The 27,246-nt window shown below is 36.5% G+C and overlaps 2 protein-coding genes across 7 annotated transcripts in view; one reads left to right on the top strand and one right to left on the bottom strand.

Annotated features, from left to right (window-relative positions):
* The window catches only part of SLTM (SAFB like transcription modulator), a 127,744-nt gene extending 122,374 nt beyond the window's left edge, over positions 1 to 5,370 (top strand). The window contains exon 21 of the mRNA XM_042941882.1: positions 5,205 to 5,370. Within this exon, the coding sequence (XP_042797816.1) occupies positions 5,205 to 5,211 (7 nt within the window). The 3' untranslated portion in view covers positions 5,212 to 5,370. The remainder of the gene's footprint in view (positions 1 to 5,204) is intronic.
* The window catches only part of MINDY2 (MINDY lysine 48 deubiquitinase 2), an 81,806-nt gene that overhangs the window by 46,251 nt on the left and 8,309 nt on the right, over positions 1 to 27,246 (bottom strand). For all 6 annotated transcript variants that reach the window (XR_006203561.1, XR_006203560.1, XM_042941896.1 and 3 more), the window contains 3 exons: positions 19,000 to 19,057; positions 6,422 to 6,486; positions 1,247 to 1,405 (listed from right to left, as the gene is read on the bottom strand). Coding sequence is in view for 4 of the 6 variants with exons in the window: in XM_042941896.1 (XP_042797830.1) it covers positions 1,247 to 1,405; positions 6,422 to 6,486; positions 19,000 to 19,057 (282 nt within the window). In the remaining 2 variants the exon portion in view is untranslated. The remainder of the gene's footprint in view (positions 1 to 1,246; positions 1,406 to 6,421; positions 6,487 to 18,999; positions 19,058 to 27,246) is intronic.

Here is a 27,246-nt window from a genome sequence, read left to right on the forward strand (position 1 = left end):
ACAAAGAGTACAACAAATAGTACTAGGACAACTGAATAGCCACATGCAAAAGAATAAAACTAGATTCTTCCTAAAGCTATATATAAAAATTACTCAAAATTGATCATATTCCTAAATATAAGCAGTGAAACTATAAAACTCTTAGAAGAAGTTACAGGAGTAAATCTTTGTGACTTTGGGTTAGGCAAAACCTTCTTAGGACACTGAAAGCATAAGCAACAAAACAAAAAAAATAAATTGGCCTTTATCAAAATTAAAAACTTTTGTGCTTCAAGAACACCATCAAGAAAGTAAAAAGACAGAAGCGCCTGGATGGCTCTTGATTTCGGCTCAGGTCATGATCTCATGGTTGGTAGGTTTGAACCCCATATTGGGCTCCGCACTGACAGCATGGAGCCTCCTTGGAATTCTCTCTCTGCCCCTCCCTTGCTCTATCTCTCCCTAAATAAATAAATAAATAAATAAATAAACAAACAAACAAACAAACTACAGAATGGGAGAAAATACACAAACCATGTATCTAATAAGAGACTTATACCTAAAATACATAAAGAACTCTTGCAGCTCAGTAACAAAAAGACAAATAGCCCAATTAAAAATGGGCAGGGAGGGGACACCTGGGTGGCTCAGTTGGTTAACTGCCCAACTCTTGATATTGGCTTAGGTCACGATATCATGGTTTGTGAGTTCAAGCCCCACATCAGGCTCTACGTTGAACGTGCAGAGCCTGCTTGGGATTCTCTGTCTCCCTTCTTCTCTCTCTCCCAAAATAAATAAATAACGTAACGTAACGTAACGTAATGTAACGTAACGTAACGTAACGTAACGTAACATAAATAAAAATAGGCAAGGGATCTGCAGCTATTTCTCCTAAGAAGATATACAAATGGCCAGTAAGCACATGAAAAGATACTCAACATCATTAGCCATAAAAATACAAACAAATCCACAATGAGATATAACTTTACACCTATCAGTATGACTATAATCCAAACGACAGAAAATAAGAACTGCTGGTGAGAATATAGACTCAACTTTGTAGTTGACTCCTAACTCCTTGAAGTTATAGTCAGTAGTCTTGGACAGATTTAGTAGTCCAGAGGACAGTGCCCTTAACCTCACAATTTGGCAATTTCAGGTAAAATCACAAAAATATAATAATTAGAACATATAAATCTGATTAATTTTTCAAATCAATAAATTTTTACTACATTTGTGTTTATATATTTAACATTTTTCTACTTACCTGTGGGTCCACTAACCACCCATGGTACAAAGGAATATCAAGAAGATCAAATACTATGCATTCTGGTGTATATTCAAACACTCGAACACCAGTGAATTTTACATTTACATCCAAGCCTGTCTGTAGTTTGTGCAAGATTGCCATAGCATCACTCATATTCTGAAAATAGAAAGGACAAGGTAAAGATGAGAAAAATCAAACCACAATGACAATGACAACAACAATAGCAAAGATATTTAAATGCAGGCACATTTACTTCTAATTTTCCATTTTATCCAATTTATTCATCCCTTCAACCAATTTTTATTAAGTACCTATGATGTACCAGGCACTAACCTAAGTTCTAAAGAGATAACAGCGAATAAAACAAAGTTCCTGATTTCATATAACTAATATTCTACTTTGAGAGACAGACATACATATATAATGTCAAGTATTTAATAAAAATTGAGCAGGGAAAGGACACACAGACTGACAGGGATGAGGGGCCTATTTTAGACCAGGAAGACTAAAGACAAAGTTTCTAGTCAAAGGTCTCCCACTTTTGGGTATATATCCAAACCCCAGCCATCTACCCCTTTTGTTTTCTTTTCCAAAAGAGAAAAAGCATATTCTTCAAATATGATGTCAGTGTGATCTATTTTTTTAAGTGATAAGAGCAGAAAAAGGATACATAAGGAGTGGATACTTCATTAAAAAAGTAGGGGAGGGAGTAATAAATAGTGTGTCTCTTCCCTCTCCAACGAAGAAATACTTGCACCCCCAGGTTCATTATAGCATTATTTACAATAGTCAAGAGGTAGAAACAGCCCAAATGTCCACTGACAGATAAATGGATGGAGACATTGTGGTATATACATACAATAGAATATTATTCAGCCTTAAAAAAAAAAAAAAGAAGGAAATCCTATCACATGCTACAATATGAATGAAACGAGGACATTATGCTGACTGAAAAAAGCCATCACAAAAGGACAAATACTATGTGATTCCACTTATAGGAAATATCTATAGTAGTCAAAATTCTGGAAACAGAAAGTAGAATGGTGGTTGTCAGGGGACGGACAAAGAGAGAGCTGGGGAGTTGTTCAATGGATTTAGAGTTTCATAGTTTTACAGGATGAAATGTTCTAGAGATCTGTTATCAATGTGAATATAGTTAACACTGCTAAATTATACACTTAAAAATGTTAAGGGATTAAATTTTATATTGTTTTTTTAATCACAATTAAAAATGAGCCATCAAGCCATGAAAAGACATAGAGGAAATTTAAATGTACATTACTAAGTGAAAGAGACCAATCTAAAATGGCTACATACATGAATCCAAATGATATTGTGAGAAAGGCAAAACAATGGAGACAGTAGGAAAGATCAGTGATTGCCAGGGGTTAGGAAGAGGGAGAGATGTATAGGCAGAGCACAGAAGATTTTTAGGGCAATAAAAACTACTCTATATGATACTATAATGGTGGACACATGTCATATTACACATTTGTCAAAACACACAGAATGTTTAACCAGAATGAACCCTAATGTGAACTATGGACTTTGTGTGATATTTTGAGTCAGTATAGGTTCATCAATTATAACAATGCATCAGTGAATGGATGTTGATAGTGGGGGAAGGTTGTGTACGTGTAGAGGGGGGAGGGAAGGAGGGACAAGAGGTATATAGCAACTGTGTTCTTTCCACTCAATTTTGCTGTAAACTACTTTAAAAAGGCAGGGGAGCTCTTTAAAAATGACACTTAAATAGGGGTGCCTGGGTGGCTCAGGTTGAGCATCCAACTTTGGCTCAGGTCATGATCTCACAGTTTGTGGACTTGAGCCCCATGTGGGACTCTGTACTGACAGCTCGTAGCCTGAAGCCTGCTCTGGATTCTGTGTCTACCTCTCTCTCTCTGCTCCTCTCCCGCTCATGCTCTGTCCCTCTCTCTCTCAAAAATGAGTGAGTCCTGGGAAGCTCTGAGGGGGAAAAAAAAAAAGCATTCCAGACAAAATAAGACACTAGTGCAAAAAGTGATGCAGGGAATGAGTTCGGTATTTGTGTCCATGTAATAGCAAGGAGTCTTGAATGGCTAGAACAAAAATAATTAAGTAGAAAGTAGTGAGAGATGAAGTCAGAGAAAGACATAAAAAGACAGATTACAAATATTGCTGGCCAAATTAAGAAGTCATTCTGTCCACATCTGTTTTTTCTGTAAATATAATCGTATTATCTATATTGAATATTTTAAAACATGTTTTTCTAAACAATTTTAATATATTAAATATAATTGTACTTACAGAGGATATATCTGATGAAACAAAAAACTTCTCCAACATATACAATTTACTATAATTTTACTGAACCCCTACTGTTAATCAGACACTGTGCTATATACGGAAGATAGAAAATAGAAGACTATGGCCTACTGGGGGCCTTATAGTAGAAAAGGTGAACTTGAAATAAAACCTTTTATAGGGGTGCCTGGGTGGCTCAATTGGTTCAACATCTGACTTCGGCTCTGGTCATGGTCTCACAGTTTGTGGATTCAGCCCCCCTGCAGGGTTCTGTTGTCAGCAAAGGGCCCACCTCAGATCCTCTGTCCCCCTCTCCCTCTTCCCCCTCACTTTCTCTCTTTCAAAAATAAACAAACATTAAAAAGAATCCTTTTATATTAAAACTAGGGACTCTCTCTGAAATCTGAAAAAGATAAATTAGGTCATAAGAACAGAATTCTGTTTTACCAAATAACATAAAATTCCATTCAAAGAGACTGTACGGAATGAAAACAAAAATTACTCAAATGTTTCAAACTTATCAATGAAGAATTTATAACAGAATAACACTGTTATATAGTCTGGCTTTTTCACCTTTTCCTAATAACTATGTTCTTCCAAAACAATATATTTTTTCAACTTTCCCCAAAGCTGAAACCTTGAAAATAATCAGCTCACATTTTCTCCCTTCAGTGTTGTAAAACTTTCATCATAGCAATGATGAATCTAAAAAAATAGTAATAACAGTGAGCAATTGTAGGATTATAGTTCTACTACTACTGATTTTTCATCTATATTTGTTAAATTCTTGATTGCCAGTCACCCAATTTCCTTTAGTTACTGGGCTCATGCCTACACTTTTATACACCTTCTATATTTCTTTATAAATTATGTAGTATTAAAATAACTAAATAGACACCATTTGATAATCTCCATAAAGATTAGTAACACTGATAAAAAATGAACATTCGTAAACAAAGAACTAAAAAGGGTAAGTATTTTGCCATTTTGTTCCTAAATCCGAATTATGGTAATAATATAAATCCTTGGGATGGTTGCTTACATCACAAGGAAGGATTACTATTGGTTCCTTTAAGCCAGTGGTTAAAGTGTTCTGTTTTTTGTTGGTTTTTTTTTAGAATTTTTCACAAAGGTACTTCTGACATGGTGAAATATTTTAAATTTAACACGTATTTTAAAAATATACTTGTAGTCATTTAAAAACCTGTCATACACACATACAAACACACACACACACACACACACACACACACACACACAGAGTACTTTCTTGTGTTGTCAGTGTATCTATCATTAAGCAAAACTGGAAAAAGTATGCTTTTTATTTATGTTACTACTTGTGATAAAGAAGTTTTAATTAGGAAGATTTCAGCCTTACATTGGTGTCTCTCAAATATAGGCTTAAACATTTTTGCTCACATAAAATTATACAAAAAAGATTATTCAATCACACCTGTGGAACATTAAACAGGAGCTCAGACTCAGCCTTATCAGCTTGGTACATGCTGTTCTCAAAACTAATGGTAATATAATCATAATATAAATAGTTTAAGAGTTTATCTTAAATGCAGGGTATTTTTCATCTAATATGTAGTTCTCACAAGAAATGTATGTGGTTGTTAGATATTGTTTCAGCTTTGAAACAAAACTTTAATTCCAATCATTTTCCAAGAGTCTAGATCACCTTAATGGAAGTCTCCTGAGACTGCAAGATGGACTTGAAAAAACAAAATGCTGATACCACTGGCAAACACACGTTAATCAAGATTTTCTCAAGACTGTGCAAGAGAAGTAAAATGAATGTTGAGGATGCTATATAACTACAATTGTAATTCCTAATTTCAAGTTTTGAATTAATCCAAATAGCTTCACTGACTTAATAAGAAATTCTATACATTTGATAAATAATATAAATTGAATCTTACCACTTTATACTTACAAAATGTCATTTACCGCTTTTATATATTGGAGGTTAGCATGAAATTTCATTTGAAAAGAGGTTTCTACCACGAAAAATGTTTGGAAACCATTCCTTTAAACTACAAACTCCAAAAGAATTTAAATGACTTAGCATACCAATTTGGCTTTAGCTATAGATTTCCTACCTTACAGGGTGAAGTAATGCAATATGTAGGCTCTTCAATTCTATTAGGACTAGATGATCTCACCATTCAAATTCAAGTTTTGCAATACTGCAATGAATTTTGCTTCCTTTTTGTCAATTTGATACCAGTGAAAATATGTTAGAAAGGTTGCTTTGAAAGTAAACATAAAGGTTCCAATGATGTCTATTTCTTCCTTGGCTGATCCTTCCTTCCTCTAGAAGAACCTGATTCTTTCTTGCCTTCTATTGTCAAACAGAAGAGGGATACTGAAGAAAATGAAGTTCTGCTTGCTTTCTTCCAGCTCCAATAGTTTTGAGCTTCTCCTATTTTATAAAACAGAATCTCTAAAGAACATGCAAGAAATGTGGACACACTGAAACTACAGAATTGCAGATTTTGTCCTAATGACACACCAATGACATCATTTACTCAAATTCCTCCCAAATATAACTAAATTATAAAATACAGATAAAATGAGGAAAGATGAATCAAAGACAAATTCACTTGAAAGTGAATTTTTCAAGAAAAATACCAAGTTATCATTCTACATAGGTCTGTAGAATAATATCTATGTTTCATTCCATATGGCATATATGTTCATATAAAACAGCAGCAAAGTAGGCCTATGGGCCAAAACTGGCTGTCAGCTAACAATGTTTTTTACATTTTTAAAGGATTGTAAAAAACAAAAAACAAAAAACAAAAAAACACTGACAGAGACCAATGAATACAACCATAAGTTAAAAATTGCACATCTGAATATAACAAAACTTATGTCTATTACCTGCTCATAGTTTAAACGTTGAATTTCTGAAATTTCTTTTGGCTTTGCATCAAGCATGTAATCTCCTGTAAAAAGAAAATGTGAAGTTGCCTGTTGAAAATATTACTTTTTCATTAAAAAGCTAATAGATTTTAATAATAATTGTAGAAATAAGTGACATAAAATTGACCCCCAGTTCTACACAGAGAAAATCAAAGTTAACTATTTGCTATAGTCTCAAATGTTTTTTTCAATGCACATACTATAATACTTTTGAAATTTTTCCTTCCACTTTACAATATATTTGAGCATTTTTCTGTGTCACTATAATAAAGCTCTAAAAGGTTGTGCCAAGTTTCACTGTTATCAACAATATAAACTATTACCTCATTACTTTTTTAAGAATGGGTGTTATCAGTCTTTTAAATGTTTGCCATTCTAAGAAGTACACAAAATATTTTTTGCACTTGAAAAATTGACATATTTTTAAATATGTATTTTTATTTGTTACCGCCTTCTTCCCCTTCCCTGGTTTCACCTTTTTAATATATGTATGACTTTTAGTATATGTGGCACCTTTTAATCTATGTAACACCATTTTAATATATGCATTAATTTTTTTTATATAAAATGTTTAAAGTTTATTTATTTTTTGAGAGAGAGCACATACGTAAACAGAGGGAGTGGCAGAGAGAGAAGAGAGCTGACAGCTCAGAGACTGGAGCCTGCTTCAGATTCTGTGTCTCCCTCTCTTTGCTCCTCCCCTACTCACACTCAATGTCTCTCTCTCTCTCTAAAAAATAAAACATTGGGGGTCCTGGGTGGCTCAGTCAGTTAAGCGTCTGACTTCAGCTCAGGTCATGATCTCTTGGTCTAGAAGTTCAAGCCCCACATCGGGCTCTGTGCTGACAGCTCAGAGCCTGAAGCCTGCTTTGTATTCTGTGTCTCCCTCTCTCTGCCTCTCCCCCACTCACACTCTGTCTCTTTCTCTCAAAAATAAATAAAAACAAAAAACAAATAAAAACAAATAAATAAAAATAAAAATAAACAAAACATTAAAAACAATAAATAAATAAATAAATAAATAAATAAAACTTTAGTGGAGTCAGGATGCAGAACATTCTAGAATTCAATATTAAATGATCCTGAATATGCTATAATAGATTAAAAAAAAAGTAGGTGCTAAGAGTAGAATAATTATTGTGAAAGACTCAGAGACACAACTCCTCTTTTCCTGAGGCCAGGAAAGGTTTCTGCAGAAGAGAAGAATAGCCTAGGTAAGGTAGGCAGCTTCTTAGATGGACCTCAATAATTCCTGTCTCGTGGTATTCACACCTTTGTATAATCCCCTTACCTTGAGTATGGATCTTCTGAAATTAGAATACTCAATATTGTGGTTTTGTCATGATGCTCTCCCACTTGCTCACTCTGATGAAAGCCAGATGCTGTGTTCTGAATTGCCTTATGGAGAGGCCCACATGGCATAGAACAAAAGGAGGCCTCTGGCTACAGTTAGTGAGGAACTGAGGACCTCAGTCCAACCACCTGTGACCAACTCAATCCTACCATCAACAATGTGAGTAATCTTGAAAACAGATCCTCCTGAGTTAGGCCTAAGAATGAGACTACAGCCGCAGCTGACACCTTGACTGTAACCTCATGAGCAACCTTGAGTCAGTACTCAGCTACGCATGCCCAGATTCCTGACCAAAAGACACTGTTAATTTATATTCATTATTAAACCAGTAAATTTAGGGATGATGTGTTATGCAGCAATAGATATATTTTCAGGTAAATTTGTAATAAAAGAATCAGATATTTTTAAAAGGCTGGGTTGGAGTTTCTAAGGGAGATTTATTTATCTAAATAAATAATCTCTTAAGAATGCTCTTTTGGGGTGCCTGGGTGGCTCAGTCGGTTAAGTGTCTGACTCTTGGTTTGGCTTAGATCATGATCTCATGGTTTTGTGAGTTTGAGCCCCACATCAGGCTTTGCACTGGCAGCATGGAGCCTGCTTGGGATTCTCTCATCCTTTCTCTGCCCCTTGCCCGCTCATGCTGTCTGTCTCTCTCAAATAACTAAATAAACCTAAAAAAAAAAAAAAAAAAAAAAAAAGAGTGGTGTTTTGGGGCACCCGGCTGGCTCAGTCAGTGGAGCATGCAACTCTTGATCTGCTGTTGTGGGTTTGAGCCCCAAACTGGATGTAGAGATTATTTAAAAATAAAATCTTTAAAGAAAAAAAAAAAGAGTGCTGTTTTGTCTACCTTATCTAACCTTTATATCTAAAATTGGTCAGCAATACTATTTTAATCAAAAAGTATTGAGTCTATTTTGAGTATTTAGTAATAGGCTAAAACAAATATTAGGAAATAAATGTTTCTCTTAAAAAACTCATAATGCGGTTGGGCAAAGAACATACAAGAAACAGAATGAGATGACGTAAAGTATAATATAATATAACATGTAATAAATGCCTTAGGTACCAACTGATTTTGAAAAGAGATACTGATAAAGCTTATAGCATCTAGAAATAGCCTTTGAAGGGGGTCTTATCTAAACTGGATTTAGAAAAAGGGGCAGAACTTGGCAAGGCAGTTAAGGAAAAAGCATTTTTTTGAGGGAGAACGACAGAAAAGCACATATAAAAAACATCAGGCCATAGGGTGCCTGGCTGGCTTAGTCAGTAGAGTGTGCAACTCTTGATCTTGGGGTTGTGAGTTCAAGCACCACGCTGGGTGTAGATATTACTGAAAAACAAAATCTCAAAAAAAAAAAAAAAAAAGAAAAAAGAAAAGAGAAAAGAGGGGCACCTGGGTGGCTCAGTCGGTTAAGTGTCTGACTCTTGATTTCGGTTCAGGTCATGATCTTGCAGTTTGTGAGATCGAGCCCTACATCAGGCTCTGCAGTGACAGTGTGGAGCCTGCTTGGGATTCCCTCTCTCCTTCTCTCTCTGCCCTGCCCCAGCTCTCACCCATGCTCTCTCAAAAGAAATAAACTTTAAGAAAAAGAAAAGAAACATCATGCCATACGGACAGGTTATAACCTGTTTATAACAGGTTTATACATGGGCCACCTGGGTGGCTTAGTCAGTTGAGTGTCCGACTTCAGCTCAGGACATGATCTCATGGTTCATGGGTTCAACCCTGAGTCAGGTTCTGTGCTGACAGCTCAGAGCCTGGAGCCTGCTTCAGATTCTGTGCCTCCTTGTCTCTGCCCCTCCCCTGTCCTCCTGCTGTCTGTCCCTCTCTCAAAAAAAATTTTTTTTAAAGTAAATACATATGAATTTATGTATAAATACATATGAATAAATGCATATGATTTATGTTATAAAGTAGTGGGAAATATGGCTGGACCAGATTATAGAAAATCATAAATAGGGGTGCCTGGATGGCTCAGACAGTTAAGCATCTGACTTTGTCTCAGGTCATGATCTCACAGTATCTGAGTTTGAGCCCCAGAGTGAGCTCTGTGCTGACAGCACAGAACCTGGCTTCAGATCCTCTGTCCCTTTCTGTCCCTGCCCCTCCCCCGCTCGTGGTGTCTAAATAAATAAACTTAAAAAAACAACCATCGTAAATAGTAAGTTTGGCTGCTTGTGAAAAATCATAAGGGATCTATCTTTCTTTATATTTTAAGAAGTGAAATATGAAATTGGTGCTTTACGAAGATAACATTGGTATGTAGGCTAATTTGGAGGGGAGAGGAAAACAATAGAGTTTGCAATAAATCACATTATGAAGTACCAGTATACAGAGAGAAGAATTTCAAAAAAAGAACCCAAGACTTTGGGTCTGTTTCCCACCCCCCGCCCCAAAAAAAAGAACTTTAAGACTTTGTTACTAATGGGACATTCCAGACAAATAGAAATCAAGAAATAAAAACCTGGGGCGCCTGGGTGGCTCAGTCGGTTAAGCGTCTGACTTCGGCTCAGGTCACGATCTAGCGGTATGTGAGTTCGAGCCCCATGTAGGGCTCTGTGCTGACTGCTCAGAGCCTGGAGCCTGTTTCAGATTCTGTGTCTCCCTCTCTCTCTGACCCTCCCCTGTTCATGCTCTGTCTCTCTCTGTCTCAAAAATAAATAAACGTTAAAAAAAAAAAAATTAAAAAAAAAAAAGAAATAAAAACCTGACAGCTACATTAGGCCAAAAACTGGAAGAGAGATTTTGGCAATAGTTAGCTTATCTCAAATGAGCATTGGGAACAGAGAAGAGAGGTCAACTCTGGGCAAAATTAAAATACTTCAACAATGACCTCCCTATGTAGTATTTATATGTAAAGATAAAATAAATTATCTTTATTTTATTTATTTTTTTTTTTTGAGAGATAGTACATGCAAACCCGAGTGAGTGGGGAGGAATAGTTAGAGAGGGGACAGAGGATTCGAACTATGCTCTGTGCTGACAGCAGCGAGCCTGATGCGGGGCTCAAACTCATGAACTATGAGATCATGACCTGAGCCGAAGTCAGACGCTTAACCAACTGAGCCACGCAGGCACCCAATAAAATATCTTTTAGAAAGTCAGACAGGGGTGCCTGGGTGGCTCAGTCAGTTGAGCATCAGACTTCAGCTTGGGTCATGATCTCACTGTTTGTGAGTTTGAGCCCTGCGTGGGGCTCTATGCTGACACCTCGGAGCTTGGAGCCTGCTTTGGATTCTGTGTCTCCCTCTTTCTCTGTCCTTCCCCCACTCACACTGTCTCTCTCTGTCTCTCAAAAAAGGAGTAAATGTTAAAAAAAAAAAAAAAAAAGTCAGACAATAGCACCATCCCAACAACTGTCTTCCTTACTCATCATCATAGTCTCATCATCATGTGAGCTATTCTGGATAAAGTCATAGTATATATTCCTGCTTGTCTTCTGCTTCTTTACATTATCTTTCTACCCATGTTCTGCCTTCTACCTACACTTCTTCCCTACCTTATTTTATTAAACTTCCTAGCACTTCCTAGGTATCCTGGCTTGTCATGTTCCCTTCTCAACGCAGAAGCCCTCCAACAGGCTGTGTCCATGTTTGGCCCTGCTCTAATACTCTAGTAACAGAAATTTTCAAATTAAAATGTACTCCTCTAACCTTTGCCAATCAAAATTCTCATTCCCTTGTAGTCTCTAAGCTGGGTGCTACGAAAGCAATTAATGGTTTATCTTACAATCTTTCTACTAGTGTTTGCTTACTAACTCAAAAGTTTCTCCAGTTCCTCCAGAGAACTGAAGTAATCTCAAGAGGAGAAAATCCAAATAGCTTAGAAAATTAAACAATTTGTTCTGGCAGGGTTGGCCCTGAATGAAGTTTACTCTTGGCAAGGCAGCGTCTTCAGTACCTCTTTTCTTACATCACTCTTGCTTACTTCTCCCCCACCTCTCATTAGGATCATATTACTTTCATGCTGCCCCTAGGACTTCCAAACCACTTTAGGTACCACAGATGTAGATATTTCTTCGCTTTTCTTTTTTCCCTATTGAAATTCTCTACCCTACATCCTGCTTCCTCATGGCTTTGCTAGCTAACAATTTAATATACAAAGACATCCTAATTATTTTCGAAGAAAAATACCATGTTAACATTTTCATAGTAGAATACGCTTATGCCACCACATTCACTGCACTGTTGATACCTCCAAATAACTTGCCCACAGTATGTGCTCAGTCAGTATTTGCTGGACAAGAAAAATAAAAGAAAGAAAAAGACTAGTGGGAATTTCAAATACTGTATCAAAAACACTTTTGAGGGGTGAAGGGGGAGGAGGGACATACTTTTGAGTATATGAGCGTTTCAGCATTCTTTAAATCACCTAAGAGGGTGCCCAGATGGAGACAGCACATCATTTAACCTCTCTGAGCTTTGGTTTCTTCATCTGTAAAATGAAAAAGCACTACAATTTCTGATGCTTTTAGTTCCATTCCAATCTTATCCTTTTGTACTATTAGTACCTCCACACTTAATATCTTTTGGCTCTGCTCATGGGTCTTGGCGCTACAATTGTATTCTTCATTTATGGAAACTAACAGCAAAAGAGCTCATTTAGTGTCAGAAGGTATGCAGACAAAGGCAAATAGAGTGGTGGTAATAACCAGCAGGGAGAAGGTAGGTAAATGGCATCAACCTGTGACAGTACAGAAAGCAGAGCCAGAATGAAGCTAGAAACTGTAGAGTAGCAGTATAGTTTAGGTTAACACTGACCAAGAGAAATATAATGCAAGCCACAAATATAAGCCCACATATAACTTTAAGTTTTCTAGTAACTACATTAAAAAAAAAGTAAAAATAGATGAAATTAATTTTAATAATTTATTTAGCCCAGCATATTAAAAATATCATTTCAACAGTATAAGAATTAATGATACTTTTTTTTTTATTAAGTCTGAAATCCAATGTATATTTTATACTTATAGAACATTTCAATTCACATTGGCAAAATTTTAAGTGCTCAATAGCCACATGTGGCTAGTGGTTACTATACTGGACAGTGCAGGTTTAGGTGATTCTGGTCATGATCTGAGAACAAAGGAAGCAGAGAAGATAGTGATTAGATATGGAAGAGATGGGTAGGAAATTAGGTTCACAAATATATGTTCTCATTATTTAAATTATATATTTTAAACATTCAAATATCTATTGATATTTGACCATATCTGAGCTACTGCTCCTACTTCCTAATTGGTCTCAAACAGACCATCTTAAAAACTACACTTAACATGTTATTTATCCCACTTAAGAAACTAAAATAGATTAAATGCCCTATTATAGTAAACCCTAACTCCTCTACCTGGCTCCCAAGAGTCTGTAACCCATCTAATCCAATCTCCTTTCCTGTAACTATACAAAATGCAGACTTAACTACAGTCAAATTGTACTCATTTGCCACTCCTCCAAATATGTCTTACATCTTTTCACGTCTAGCTTGAACTTAAAATATTTCCACCTACCCCTAGCCTTGTAATATTCTTTTTACTTCTTTACAAGGGTTTAGGGTCTAACTATACTTAAAACCTAGTATTCTGTACTCCTCCTTCCTTCTAATACTCCTCATGACTTCACTCTCCTGGCTCTTCTCTTACCTTCCTGGTTACTTCTTCCTTTAATTCTCTATCCTCTACCCCATGCATTTCAGCAGGGGCAATGTTGTCCAGGGGGGTGGGGGGGGGGCTAGCGGGAGGGGGACAAAAACTGATTCCCCGGGGGAGAGGCCAAAAATATCTTAGCTATTGTAATAGTTTGTGGCCTTCAAAGGGCACAGTACATGAAGAAATATACAGTGTGCCTGTGGTATTAAAACCCCCTGGAGGGGCGCCTGGGTGGCTCAGTAGGTTATGGGTCAGACTCTTGATTTTTTGGCTCAGATCACAATCTCATGGTTCACGAGACTGAGCTCGGCATCAGGCTCTGTGCTGGACATGGAGCCTGCTTAAGATTCTCTCCCTTTCCCTCTGCCCCTCCTTTGCTGGTGTGTGCATGTGCTCTCTTCTCTCTCTCAAAAAAATAAATAAATAAATAAATAAATTTCCTAGAGTAGATGACTAGGGCAAAAAAGTCTACAAGGCTCCTTAGGGGGCAATAATTAAAAGACTGAGAAACACTGCTCTATCTCATGTCTGTACGCTGGGGAACTTCAGGGAACAATCCTGACCCTCTTCTCTCTTTATGCTGTCTCTAGTAATGATCTCATCAATTTCCACAGATTTTAAATACCATTTTTATTCTGACGATTCCTAAATTCTTATCTTGAATTTCAATGTCCTCTGGAACTCATGGACTCTCCTTAGCAAAATCTTCTAGGTATTTTCTTCTCTTAATGTTTCCTTCACCTTCTCGCCTAAATGACATCTGGCTCTGGCTTGATAACACTGCAGCCTTCTCAAGTGATAGTTCTCAGGGCATCTGGATGGCTCAGTTGGTTAAGCATCTGACTCTCGATTTTGGCTCGGTCATGATCTCACAGTTTGCTGTACGGAGACCCTGCATCAGGCTCTGCACTGAAAGCACAGAAGCCTGCCTGGGATTCTCTCTCCCCCTTTCTCTGCCCCTCCCCCATTCACATGCATTCTCTGTTTCTCTCTCAAAATAAATAAACTTAAAAGTGGCAGTTCTTCTCTCTCATACTTCTTTACCAGTGAGCCTGAAGGTGGAACAAATATCTGTTTGCTCCTTGTCATTCTCTCTCCCACTCCTCCCTAAAACTTCTCAATTTTAAAACTCATGTCATCAAATACTACCCATCATCCATCCACCTGGTTGCAGTCCTCTACCAACTTCAGATTAATCCCTCTCATTCCTAGCTCATTATCTCTCTCCAACACAAATCCTGCCATAATTTTTGGTAATTTCAATATTCATAGAGCTGATCCATCCAAGAACTTAGCCTTTCTGTTCCTTGACCTCTTCTTCAACAAAAATCTTATATTCTACCTTACCTCAGAAACTCATTCCCCATGGTCATACAGCTTTGTCATTATCAGGTTCCAAAAATTCTCAGGCTCCATTAGGACCTAAAATCCACTAATTCCACAACTTTTGCCTTCAACATATTTATATCTTTATTTCCTTTTTATGCAACTTCAATTCTATGGTCCATCATTATACTCTCTCTCTACGCACATCTTCAATTCCCTAGACTCTTTCTTCAACAAATTCACTTGGCAAAACTCCAGCTCTGGTTAAATCCTGCTCCCACACTATGTAAGTCTATAGTAATGCAGCTAAATGTGACTGGAGAAATCACACCACCAAGCGGTCTGGTTTCACTAACTTCAGGAATCATATCACATCTCCCGTTCACTCTGCTACTCTTCTACAGACAACTATTTTATACCTTCCCTCTCATCTTTAACAACTCCTTCTTCATCCTCACTCACAGTGCATGACCTGGTTCCCTATTTCACTGAGAAAATAAAAGCACTCAAGAGACCTTCTAAAAGCTACCACAACCACATCTACCCACCTACCTGCATCTATTTTTAATACATTCTGTCTCACCTCTTATTGCTAGAGATGAACTATCTGTACTATCTAAGTCTAATTCTTCTATTTGTCAAAAGTACTCTTGGGGCACCTGGGTGGCTCAGTCAGTTAAGTGTCTGACTTCGGTTCGAGTCATGATCTCACGGTTTGTGGGTTCAAGCCCTGTGATGGGCTTTGTGCTGACAGCTCAGAGCTTGGAGCCTGTTTTCAGATTCTGTGTCTCCCTCTCTCTCTGTCCCTCCTCCACGAGCGCTCTGTATCTCTGTCTCTCAAAAATGAATAAAAACATTAAAAAAACTTTAAGTTCTTTTCCTTTTCTCCAGTTGTTTTTTTAAACAGCTTTGAGATATAATTTACAGACCATACAATAAACCCATTTAAAGTATACAACTCAATAGGTTGCAAGTATGTTGAAGGAAATCATCATAATCTAATTTTAGAACGTTTTTGTACCCACCTAAAGAAATTCTGTACCCATTAACAGTCAATCCCTATATGCCCTTTTACTCCTCCACCAATCCCAAGCAACCACTAATCTACTGTCTCTATAAATTTGTTTATCGTGGACATTTCGTATAAGTAGAATCATGTATGTGGTCTTTCATGACTTGGCTTCTTTGACTTTAGCATAATGTCTTTAAGTTTTGTGTTTTATTTATTTTTTTTTACAAGAGAGAGCATGAACAGGGCAGAGGGAAAGAGATTTTTTTTTAATGTTTATTTATTTATTTTTGAGAGAGACAGAGGGAGAGAGTGCATGTGCATGCAGGAGAGGGAGAACACCAAGCAGGCTCCACACTCAGCATGGAGCCTGACACAGGGCTCCATCCCATGATGCTAGGATCACGACCTCAGCTGAAGTCAAAAGTCAGATGCTCAACCAACTGAGCCTCCCAGGCGCCCCCTACGTTTTGTTTATCTACTCATCAGCTGATGGACATTTGAGTTGTATCCATTTTTTTGGTTATTTGAAAAATGCTGTTGTGAACATTTCTGTACAGGTTTTTGTATGGACATATGTTTTTACTTCTTCTGGGTGAAATTATAGGGTCATGTGGTAATTCTATGTTTAACTTTTTAAGGAAGTGACAAATGTATTTATACCTTCATTTCCTCTTTTACGCAACTTAGATTCTATGACCTGTCATTATAATCTCTCTCTACACACATTTGACAAACTGTTTTCCCAAGTAGCTATGTTATGTTACATTGCTATTGGCTATGTATCAAGGTTTCCAATTTTCTCTTATACCCACCCTGTCTGGTTTCCTCCCATGCACATGTCAAGGTTACCAACGACCACCATGGCTCAATCAATAGTCAAATTTTAGTCTTCATCCAGCTTGACCTATTACCAGCATTTGGTTCAGCTAATCTTACTCTTCACTGAAACTTCATTTGGATTCTAGGAAATCAGTCTCCTGTTTTTCTTCTACCTGGCTTGAACATGCCTGTTATTCCTTATTACACAACCTCTCATCATTGGCATGTTCCACACTCAGTCCATTAACCTTTCTCCTTCTCTTTCTACATTCATTCTTGTGATTTCATGCAGCCTACCATTTATGTATGTTGTCTGTTGCCAAATGTACATTTACAGGCTAGATCTGTACTGCCTAATACATTAGCCAGTAGCAACATATGGCTACATAATTTTAATTAAAATTAAATTTAATACTTAGGTCCTCAGGCACATATGCTGCAGTTAAAAGCTCAAGGGCCACATGTGGCTAGTAGCTACCAAAACTAGACAGCAGAGATACGGAACATTTCTATCATCACAGATATTTCTATTGTATAGCACAGATCTAGACCTCTCCTCTGAACTCTAGATTTATGTATGCAACTGCCTTACTGAAATCTCCACTTGGATGTCAATAAACACCCTAAAACCAAAATCCTGTTATTCCTCCCTAAACATGTTCCTTCCATATTTTACCTGTTTTAGCTGATGTTAACTCAATCCTTCCAGTTTTTCAAGCCAAAAACTATGGGGTGAACCACTCTCACTCTACATTCAACTGACCACAGAATCTGACCACATTTTACAAATTTCCACTTCTACCACCTTGTTTAAAGCCACCACCATCTTTTGCCAGTTCTAATAGCATCTTTCGTTATAATAGCTTCCTGATATCCCTCCTTCTGTCCTTTCCCTCTTAAATTCTATTTTCACATAACAGCCGGAGAATTCTTATTGAACTCAAAGTCAGATCACATCAGTCCTCTGCTGAAAATCCTCTAATGGTTTCCAAGCTCACTCACAGCAAACATCAAAAGTTGCTGTATTAGCCTATAGAGCCGTATATGACCTGACCCCAATTACTTTTGGAATGTCATCCCCTTTCCACCCTCCTTGGAAGTCATACTGGCTATTCATCAAAGCACCAAGCATATTTCAGCCTTCTCCATGAAATATAATTTAGAAATTACAAAGTTTAGGGGTACCTGGGTGCCTCAGTCAGTTAAGCATCCAACTCATGAGTCATGATCTCATGGTTTGTGAGTTCGAGCCTCGCGTCAGGCTCTGCACAGACAGTGCAGAACCTGCTTAGGATTCTCTCTCTCTCACTCTCTCTCTCAAAATAAATAAAATAAAAACTTAAAAGAAATCACAAAGTTTAAGAATCACTAAGCTACACTAAAAGAGGTATAAATAGAAATTCTATTTCCAGATATCTGGGTATTTAAAAGTAATCTAACCTTAACTATAAGGTTTCCCTAACCAGTGAACAGGATTAAATTATATTAATTACATAAAGAAAAGGGTCTTCCAAAAGCTGCAATCTCCATTACTTCACTAAGCCTGTATTTCACAAAAAACCAGTTAGCTAGTTGTCAAAATAATCAGCTGACAAATTTTTTTACAAAATTTTCCTTACACATTTAATTACTAAAAGAACTAAGAATATGGATTAAGATTTCATATTTGTTAACAGTATAAACATATAAATTCTTATTCATTAAATTGTAAAAGACTTCAGTGTGATATACAGCTACCCACTCTGTAAACAAGTTCTACTGAAAGCAGCTGGTCTGCAAACTGTGTATCACTAGTCTGTTTTGAAATAAGAAACTTGCCTAAGTATGCAACTTAATACACTGCTTCCTTCATCAAGAAAATTTGCTCTGAAACATTTCAGATCAACTAAACAGTGTATTTATGTACATGTTTTACATTTTGGCACAAGCCCCTATCTCACTGTGGCTTGGTAACTAATATTTCATAGACTGGCAAAGGTCCATGAATCACACTTTGGATAGCACTACTCTAAATTATCTCCTGGATCTTTAAGTCTACTCAATATATTTTTTAACACTTTCTACATGCAATGTCAGAATTTCTGTACCATTTCCCATTCTAAAATTTATTAGGAATTATTATGTATCTTGTTCTTTTCTGGAAGTTACTCAGTCTCATTTATATTACAGAATTTTAATGCTGGTTAGAAAAGCCTTCAGAAAGGTTTAACATCCAAAAACAATAACATACGGGTAGAAATTTTTAATTAAGAGCTTCAAAATTATAATTTTAAAGTAGATTATATAACAGCACTTCAGAAAGATGTAATTTGGTAATATATTAGTTTTAGAAACGTTTATTTTGACAGAGATATAAAATCATCCACTTTTCAACACTAACCTAAATATTCCATCAGCTGTTCAGCAGTTATGATTTCCATCATCGGTGGAAGTTTCACCTGAAAAACAAAGTATTTTTTCTATAAAATCAAGTGTTTTAGGTGATTAAAGTGTTTCTTCAGTAGGAAACATATGCATGTATGTGTACATATGTTTCTACTATATGTATACATTAATAACTCATGTTACCAAAATCTTTATAACTAATCTTTATAAAATATAACACAGTCAATCCTATCACCATAAAATTTCCAGGGTGATATAAGATCTCATAGAGCCATTGAGAAATCTGTTTTCAAAGCCAAGTGCTATGCCTTTCACCACCCACTATGATTGTCACTAGGTTCCTACAAAATGCAGTTAAAGGGCAGGAAGAGGCACCAAACATGTGACAGGTCACCCATGGAGCAGTTTTACTGAAGACAGGCTTGAACACAGCTCAATATGCCATTACTTCAGTTTACCTTGGCCATTTTTATTGCTGAATGACTATAATAAATACAGTATTAAGGTATTAGTCACATACTGAATAATTTGTACTGTATGATTCCACTTACAAAGTTTAAAAGCAGGCAAAATTAAACTATATTGTTTACAACTGCACACTTGGTGATAAAATTATAAAGAAAAGTAAGGAAATGGATACTATAAAAATCAGAATTATGGTTAGCCCTAAGGTAACGGAAGGAGTTATAGTTGGAGATGACATATAAGAGCCTTCTGGGATGCTGGCAATGCTGTATTTCTTGACTTGCATGGTAGTTCCAGTGACATTTGCTTTATAATAACTTGTTAAACTGTACATCTCTGTTTTATGTATTCTACATGAGTTATAGTTCACAACAAAAAGGTTAAAAGTAGATATATACATTACAATTATATTTAAGTTTCTAAATTCAGCTGCAACACATTAGTCTCAAGGTTTTAACAGAATTGTCAGATGGGTTACAGAGATATTACAACCAATGGATTTACAACCGTAAATATTTTAACGGACTTATTCAAAAGCATACTCTTGTGGTACATTCATGGAATAGGAGAAAAATAAATACAGTAGGATGGAAACTCAAAGCAAGTATCAATGATAGGAGAACAGTAATGTAATTAAACATTCTTCAGGGATTATTTTTTGGGAATTATTTTCTGTTCAACCAAGGAAATCATTTAAATCATCAATTTCTTCAACAATTCCCCCAAGTATTAAAGAAGGTGCTCTTGGTATTTATGTTAGCAAATGTGGTAATAGCATGTCACAATTTTTTGTTTGTTTTAATCAATGAGTAAGTTTTAAAAGAGATCCCTGTAAAATAGAACAGTTTGATACCCTATGAGAGCATACAAGACAATTGACGCTTATGATTTTTTTCATCCAGGGGATTTATCAGTGATTGAAAACCAAGAGATGCCATGCAGGTTTTAATCATTACTTGATTCTAAATCATTTTTATTTTCTATGACATGTTTTTCAAAAAACTATAATGACTTTTTTTTTTTTTTTTTTTTTAGCAGTTTTAGTCTTACAGAATATTGACCAGAAAGTGCAGAGTTCCCAAATACGGTATATTTTTAAACTGAAATTCATTGACAAATTATGGTCCCCTGACTGTCTAAATAAAGTTTTATTGGAACAGTCACTCTCATTGTTTATGGATAGTCTTTGGCTGTTTCTGCACAACAATAACAGAGTTGAAACTTTACAAGAGGGATTATAGAGCCCACAAAGCCTCAAATATTTACGTACTATCTAGCCCTTTATAGGAAAAGTTTGCTTTTAGATGATTTTAGATGATTTTAGATGTTTTAGATGATTTTAACTGTTACTAGATGATGATTTTAGATCATCTTTAGATGATTTTAACTGTTACTAAAATATTTAGATGATTTTAAACTGTTAGATGATTTTAGATGATTTTAACTGTTACTAGAATATTTTATCAGGCTATTTTGGTACCACTATTGAAGGTCTGATATTTAAACCAGTAGTTTACATTCACTGTGAACGCTTACATTCTGACCAAATGTCAGAACTTGAAAGTCTCATTTATACCTAACAATGTTTCTTACATAAAATAAGACCTATACATTCTTTTGCTCCAGACAGGTTCAATCAGAATATATTCACCAGAAAATTCCACAGACAGAGCTTATTCTCTGCTTTGGTTAATGTAGTAATCCTACTATAAAATTGTCAAAATAAGAATTAACAGAAGTCTTAATTGTGGCATTTCTGTCAAAATATGAAACCAAGGCACTAACAAGTGTATTTATTTGGGAAATACATACTATAATCCTAGATTTCTACAAATATGATTTCAGGGTTTAGCCTTGAAATTTCCAAATAATAACAACTGCCTACCATAACAACTGCCTACCATGTGTTTGTTGCAAACAAGAAAATGACAACCTCTATACTGATTTTAGAAGTGGGACAACAAACATGCAAATATTTTAACTGACTTATTCACAAGCATACTTAGTGAAATATTCATTTCCTGAATCTTAGCCAACAAAATATTCGTGATATTCATTAAAACCAAGGACAAATAAACATAATTGTGAAGGAACGCCTGCCTCTCACTAACACTGTTGAGCCATCAACAGATTTTTTTTTCTTTAAACCGCAAAATGATCTTCCTGAAAGCTTGCTTCTCTTTTTGCTTTCCTCCACCACCATCACCTCAAAAACAAGTGGCAGGGGCAGCACCTTGGTGGTTCAGTTGGTTAAGCATCCGAATCTTGATTTCAGATCAGGTCATGATCTCACAGTTTGTGGGATCAGGCCCAGCTTCAGGATCTGATGGCGCAGAGCCTGTTTGAGATTCGCTCTCTCTCTGAAAATAAAAAAATACTTAAGGGGTTCCTGGGTGGCTCAGTCAGTTAAGCGTCTGACTTCGGCTCAGGTCATGATCTCACAGTTCATGTGTTAGAGCCCCGGATTGGGCTCTGCGTGGACAGCATGGAGCCTGGTACCTTCTTAGGATTCTGTGTCTCCCTATCTCTCTGCTCCTCCTCCTTCACGCTCTGTCTCTCTCTCTCTCTCTCTGTCTGTCTCTCTCTCTCACTCAAAAATAAACATAAAAAATTTTAAAAAGAAAAAGAAAAAAGTACTTTAAAAAATGCTAAAGGTTTTGTTAATGATCCTAAGACTTTCACTCCTTTGTCTCTTTAGATTTTACTGAAGAAGAAACAGGTTGGGGAACAGCTAGCTAAGAATACAGAATATAACAACTGTGGTGTTTTGTCCAAATCTCTAAATTTTAAATTTTACAATGAAAAAACGAATTCAAACGAAGTAAGACCTAGATTCTCAGGTGGTCTTTTAGTAATAATCTATAACATATTCTTTTTTTAAAGATTTTATTTTGGGGCACCTGGGTGGCTCAGTTGGTTGGGCGGCTGACTTCGGCTCAGGTCATGATCTTGTGGTCCGTGAGTTCTAGCCCCGCGTCGGGCTCTGTGCTGACAGCTCAGAGCCTGGAGCCTGCTTCATATTCTGTGTCTCCCTCTCTCTGACCCTCCCTTGTTCATGCTCTGTCTCTCCCTGTCTCAAAAATGAATAAACGTTAAAAAAAAAAAAAAAAAAAGATTTTATTTTGAAGTAATCTCTACGCCCAACATGGGGCTCAAACTCATAACCCTGAGATCAAGGGTCAGTCACACACTCTACTGACTGAGCCAGCCAGGCACCCCATAACATATTGTTTTTAAGTAAATGAATATATATAAGGGTAGTTGGAAGGTACTCTCAAATAGTTTATTCTTCCTAAAATATGAGCAAAGCTTCTCAGCATATAGTAACATACAGCTCCAAATTAAGAGTTCAAATAGAGTCTAGGAAAATAAATGATGTCCTACCCTATAAGTAAGATTTTATTGGATTAAATGGATTTCCTGAGCAAATTAATAACATAAGCAGAGAAAGAATACCGAACAAAAGGAAATAGCTACTCCAACTCCAATTATTCAACTATACAGTAAAACCTCATTAATTCAGCCCAATTATTGCCCGAGTGGCTTAGTTGGTTAAGTGTCCAACTTTGGCTCAGGTCATGATCTTGAGGTTCGTGAGTTCGAGCTCCACTTTGGGGTCTATGTTAACAGCTCAGAACTTGGAGTCTGCTTCAGATTCTGTGTCTCCCCTCTGCCCCTCCCCTTCTTGTGCTCTGTCTCTCTGTCTCTCAAAAGTATATAGACATTAAAAATTTTTTTTTTTAATTTTTTAAATGTTTATTTATTTTTGGAGAGAGAGACAGACAGACAGTGATCAGGGGAAGGGGCAGAGACAGGGAGACACAGAATCCAAAGCAGGTTCCAGGCTCTGAGCTGTCAGCACAGAGCCTGACGTGGGGCTCAAAACCACGAACCATGAGATCATGACTTCAACCGAAGTCAGACACTCAACCAACTAAGCCACCCAAGCGTCGCAACATTAAAAATTTTTTTTAAATAAGCATTAAAAATTTAATTCAGCCCAATTATTCTGTAATTCTTAGTCATTTAAAGAGTGAAGTATATTTGACCAACTAATCTTTGACAAAGCAGGAAAGAATATCCAATGGAATAAAGACAGTCTTTTCAGCAAGTGGTGCTGGGAAAACTGGACAGCGACATGCAGAAGAATAAACCTGGACCATTTTCTTACACCATACACAAAAATAAACTCAAAATGGGTGAAAGACCTCAATGTAAGACAGGAAGCCATCAAAATCCTCAAGGAGAAAGCAGGCAAAAACCTCTTTGATCTTACCCGCAGCAGCTTCTTACTTAACACGTCTCCAGAGGCAAGGGAAACAAAAGGAAAAATGAACTACTGGGACCTCATCAAAATAAAAAGCTTCTGCACAGCGAAGGAAACAATCAGCAAAACTAAAAGGCAACTTATGGAATGGGAGAAGATATTTGCAAATGATATTATCAGATAAAGGGTTAGTGTCCAAAATCTATAAAGAACTTATCAAACTCAACACCCAAAAAACAAATAATCCAGTGAAGAAATGGGCAAAAGACATGAACAGACACTTCTCCAAGGAAGACACCAGATGGCCAACTGACACATGAAAAAATGCTCAACATCACTCATCATCAGGAAAATACAAATCAAAACCACAAAAGATACCACCTCACACCTGTCAGAATGGCTAACATTAACAACTCAGGCAACAACAGATGTTGGTGAGGATGCGGAGAAAGAGGATCTCTTTCTCGTTGGTGGCAATGCAAGCTGGTGCAGCCACTCTGGAAAACAGTATGGAGGTTCCTCAAAAAACTAAAAATATAACTACCCTACGACCCAGCAATTGCACTACTAGGTATTTATCCACAGGAAACAGGTGTGCTGTTACAAAGGGACACATGCACCCCCATGTTTATAGCCACACCATCAACAATAGCCAAAGTATGGAAAGACCCCAAATGTCATCAATGGACAAATGGATAAAGAAAATGTGATACACACACACACACACACACCACACACACACACACACACACACACACACACACACACAATGGAGTATTACTCGGCAATCAAAAAGAATGAAATCTTGCCATTTGCAACTACGTGGATAGAACCGGAGGGTATTATGGTATTATGCTAAGTGAAATTAGTCAGAGAAAGACAAAAATCATATGACTTCACTCATATGAGAACTTTAAGAGACAAAACAGATGAACATAAGGGAAGGGAAACAATAATATAAAAACAGGGAGGGGGACAAAACATCAGAGACTCAAATATAGAGAACAAACTGAGGGTTGCCGGAGGAGTTGTGGGAGGGGGAATGGGCTAAATGGGTAAGGGGCATTAAGGAATCCACTCCTGAAATCATTGTTTCACTATATGCTAATTAATTTGGGTGTAAATTTTAAAAAATAAAAAATAAAATAAAAAAAAAGAGTGAAGTATATTTGAGAACAGACTCAAGTAAGATCAAAAAACTTAAAAAACATTTTTAACTAAAATTAAAAAAATAAAAACAAATCTTCCATGTAAAGTGTTAATAAAATCTTAAACAAGAATGTAAAACATCCCAAAAGTGATATGCCGAGATTTTGACACCTATGACTTTGGTATTCTGTGGGGGGTAGAGAAATGCAGGAGACCCAATAGTAACTAAGAAATAAGCAGTTTATACAGGTGATGGTAAGTACAAAAATGACCAAATAATATAAATTTTTAAATATTTAATTAGAATAGCAATAAATAAGAAATACACAGTTTGATTTATAACACCTCCACAAATTGAGGAGTTACTTGAGAAGATAAAAAGTTGAGTATTTGCCAATTTCTGCTCTTTAGGAAAGTCAGAAAAAAATTTAAGATATTCAACTTCTACTAATTGTCATATAATATGCATGTTACCCTTAATCCACAACAATCCTATGAAGCAGATTTCATTACCTTCATTCTAAGAATAAACTAATGGGCTGAAAAGTTAATTTGTCCAAAGCAGCAAAGCTGTGATGTGAATTGAGATCTGACTCCAAAAACAATTACCCTTTCCATTATACCAACATTTACAGACTTAATTGTGAGGTTTAGTTTAACATTCAAATAGAAAGTTGAGTTGGAACTCAGGAAAAACAACCATTTTTAATTTGTACATGAATTATTTTAATTTTTGTGCTGCAGTCCATTTTTGCATTACGTATGGCAAAACGGACCAACTAAACAATACGATTCCTTCTTAGTTCAAATTTCATTTATTAAAAAAAATACTTTTAAGTAATCTCTACACCGAACATGGGGGGCTCAAACTCACAACCCCAAGATCAAGAGTTGCATGCTCTATGTAATTGAGTCAGCCAGGTGCACCTACTAATTTTGAATATACAATAAATCATACAGCACTCATGATTTTTTAGATGAAATTGTAAAGAAATTATTTTTAAAAATATTAGAAATACTAATGGGAATCAAAAGGAAGAAATGTAGCTTCTTTCAAAATAAAGACTAAAAAAGTTAAGAATCCTTTCAATATACCTTTAATTCTGGCTCCAGCAAATAAACGTACATATTATAAACTATTATAGAGGGGCACCTGGGTGGCTCAATCGGTTGAGCATCCGACTTCGGCTCGGGTCATGATCTCATGGTTTGTGATTTTGAGCCCTGCATTGGGCTCTGTGCTGACAGCTCAAAGCCTGGAGCCTGTGTCGAATTTTGTGTCTTCCCCTCTCTCTGCCCCTCCCATGCTCATGCTCTGTCTCTCTCTGTTTCTCAACAATAAATAACCGTTAAAAGAAAAAATTGATTGTTAAAAAATTGAATGTTAAAAAAAAAGGATATCATATATCATCTTCCTATTCTAATTTCTTATACGTATCATTAACTTATTATTTATCATTTATTATCAATTAAGAATGGTTCATTTATTATTAATTAAGAATAATTATTATACTTAAAAATACTAAAATTCAGGCTTTATAGTAAATCTACTTATCATCAGTATTTCCTCTCAGGAAAAATTTATGAGACAACCTTCAACTTAGAAAAGCCAATTTCAGGGGTAGCTCACACAGTTAAGTGTCCAACTCTTGGTTTGGCTCAGGTCATGATCTCATGGTTTCTAGGTTCAAGCCCTGCATCAGGCTCTGTGCTTACAGCATGGAGCCTGCTTGGGATTTTCTCTCTCCCTCTTTCTCTGCCCTTCCCCTGCTTGCTCTCTCTCTGAAAAATAAGTAAACTTAAAAAAAAAAAGAAGAAAAACAATTTGAAACATGTTCGCCATCAATTTCTATCACAATAAGACCCCATTCTCAGAGTAACACCAAGGCCTATTTAAAACTATTTAAAACCATCAGAAACTGCAGATACATTCATACATACTAGATTTTCAAAAATATCCTATTTTATATGCAATCAAAGAGTTTCAGAGCAATGAAGAATGGTACAGTGGATATCTATTTAAGAAGCTCACAAAGACTGGGGCGCCTGGGTGGTTCAGTCGGTTAAGCATCTGATTTTGGCTCAGGTCCTGATCTCATGGTTGGTGGGTTTGAGCCCTGCATCAGGCTCGGCACTGACAGTGCAGAGCCTGCCTGGGATTCTCTGTCCCTCTCTCTCTGCCCCTCCCCTGCACACGCTTGCACACTCTCTCTGTCTCTCTCAAAATAAACAGACTTTAAAAAGCCTAGTTGCTGAAAAATCTACCCAAAGAATAAGTGACAATGAAAGTTTGCATTAGTTGCTTGAAAAATAGATGGGAATAGCTACTGAAGTAGTCCAGATAAGATGAAGGTGGCCTGA

This window comes from Panthera leo, chromosome B3 (assembly GCF_018350215.1).
Source record: "Panthera leo isolate Ple1 chromosome B3, P.leo_Ple1_pat1.1, whole genome shotgun sequence".
Classification (NCBI taxonomy): Eukaryota; Metazoa; Chordata; class Mammalia; order Carnivora; family Felidae; genus Panthera; species Panthera leo.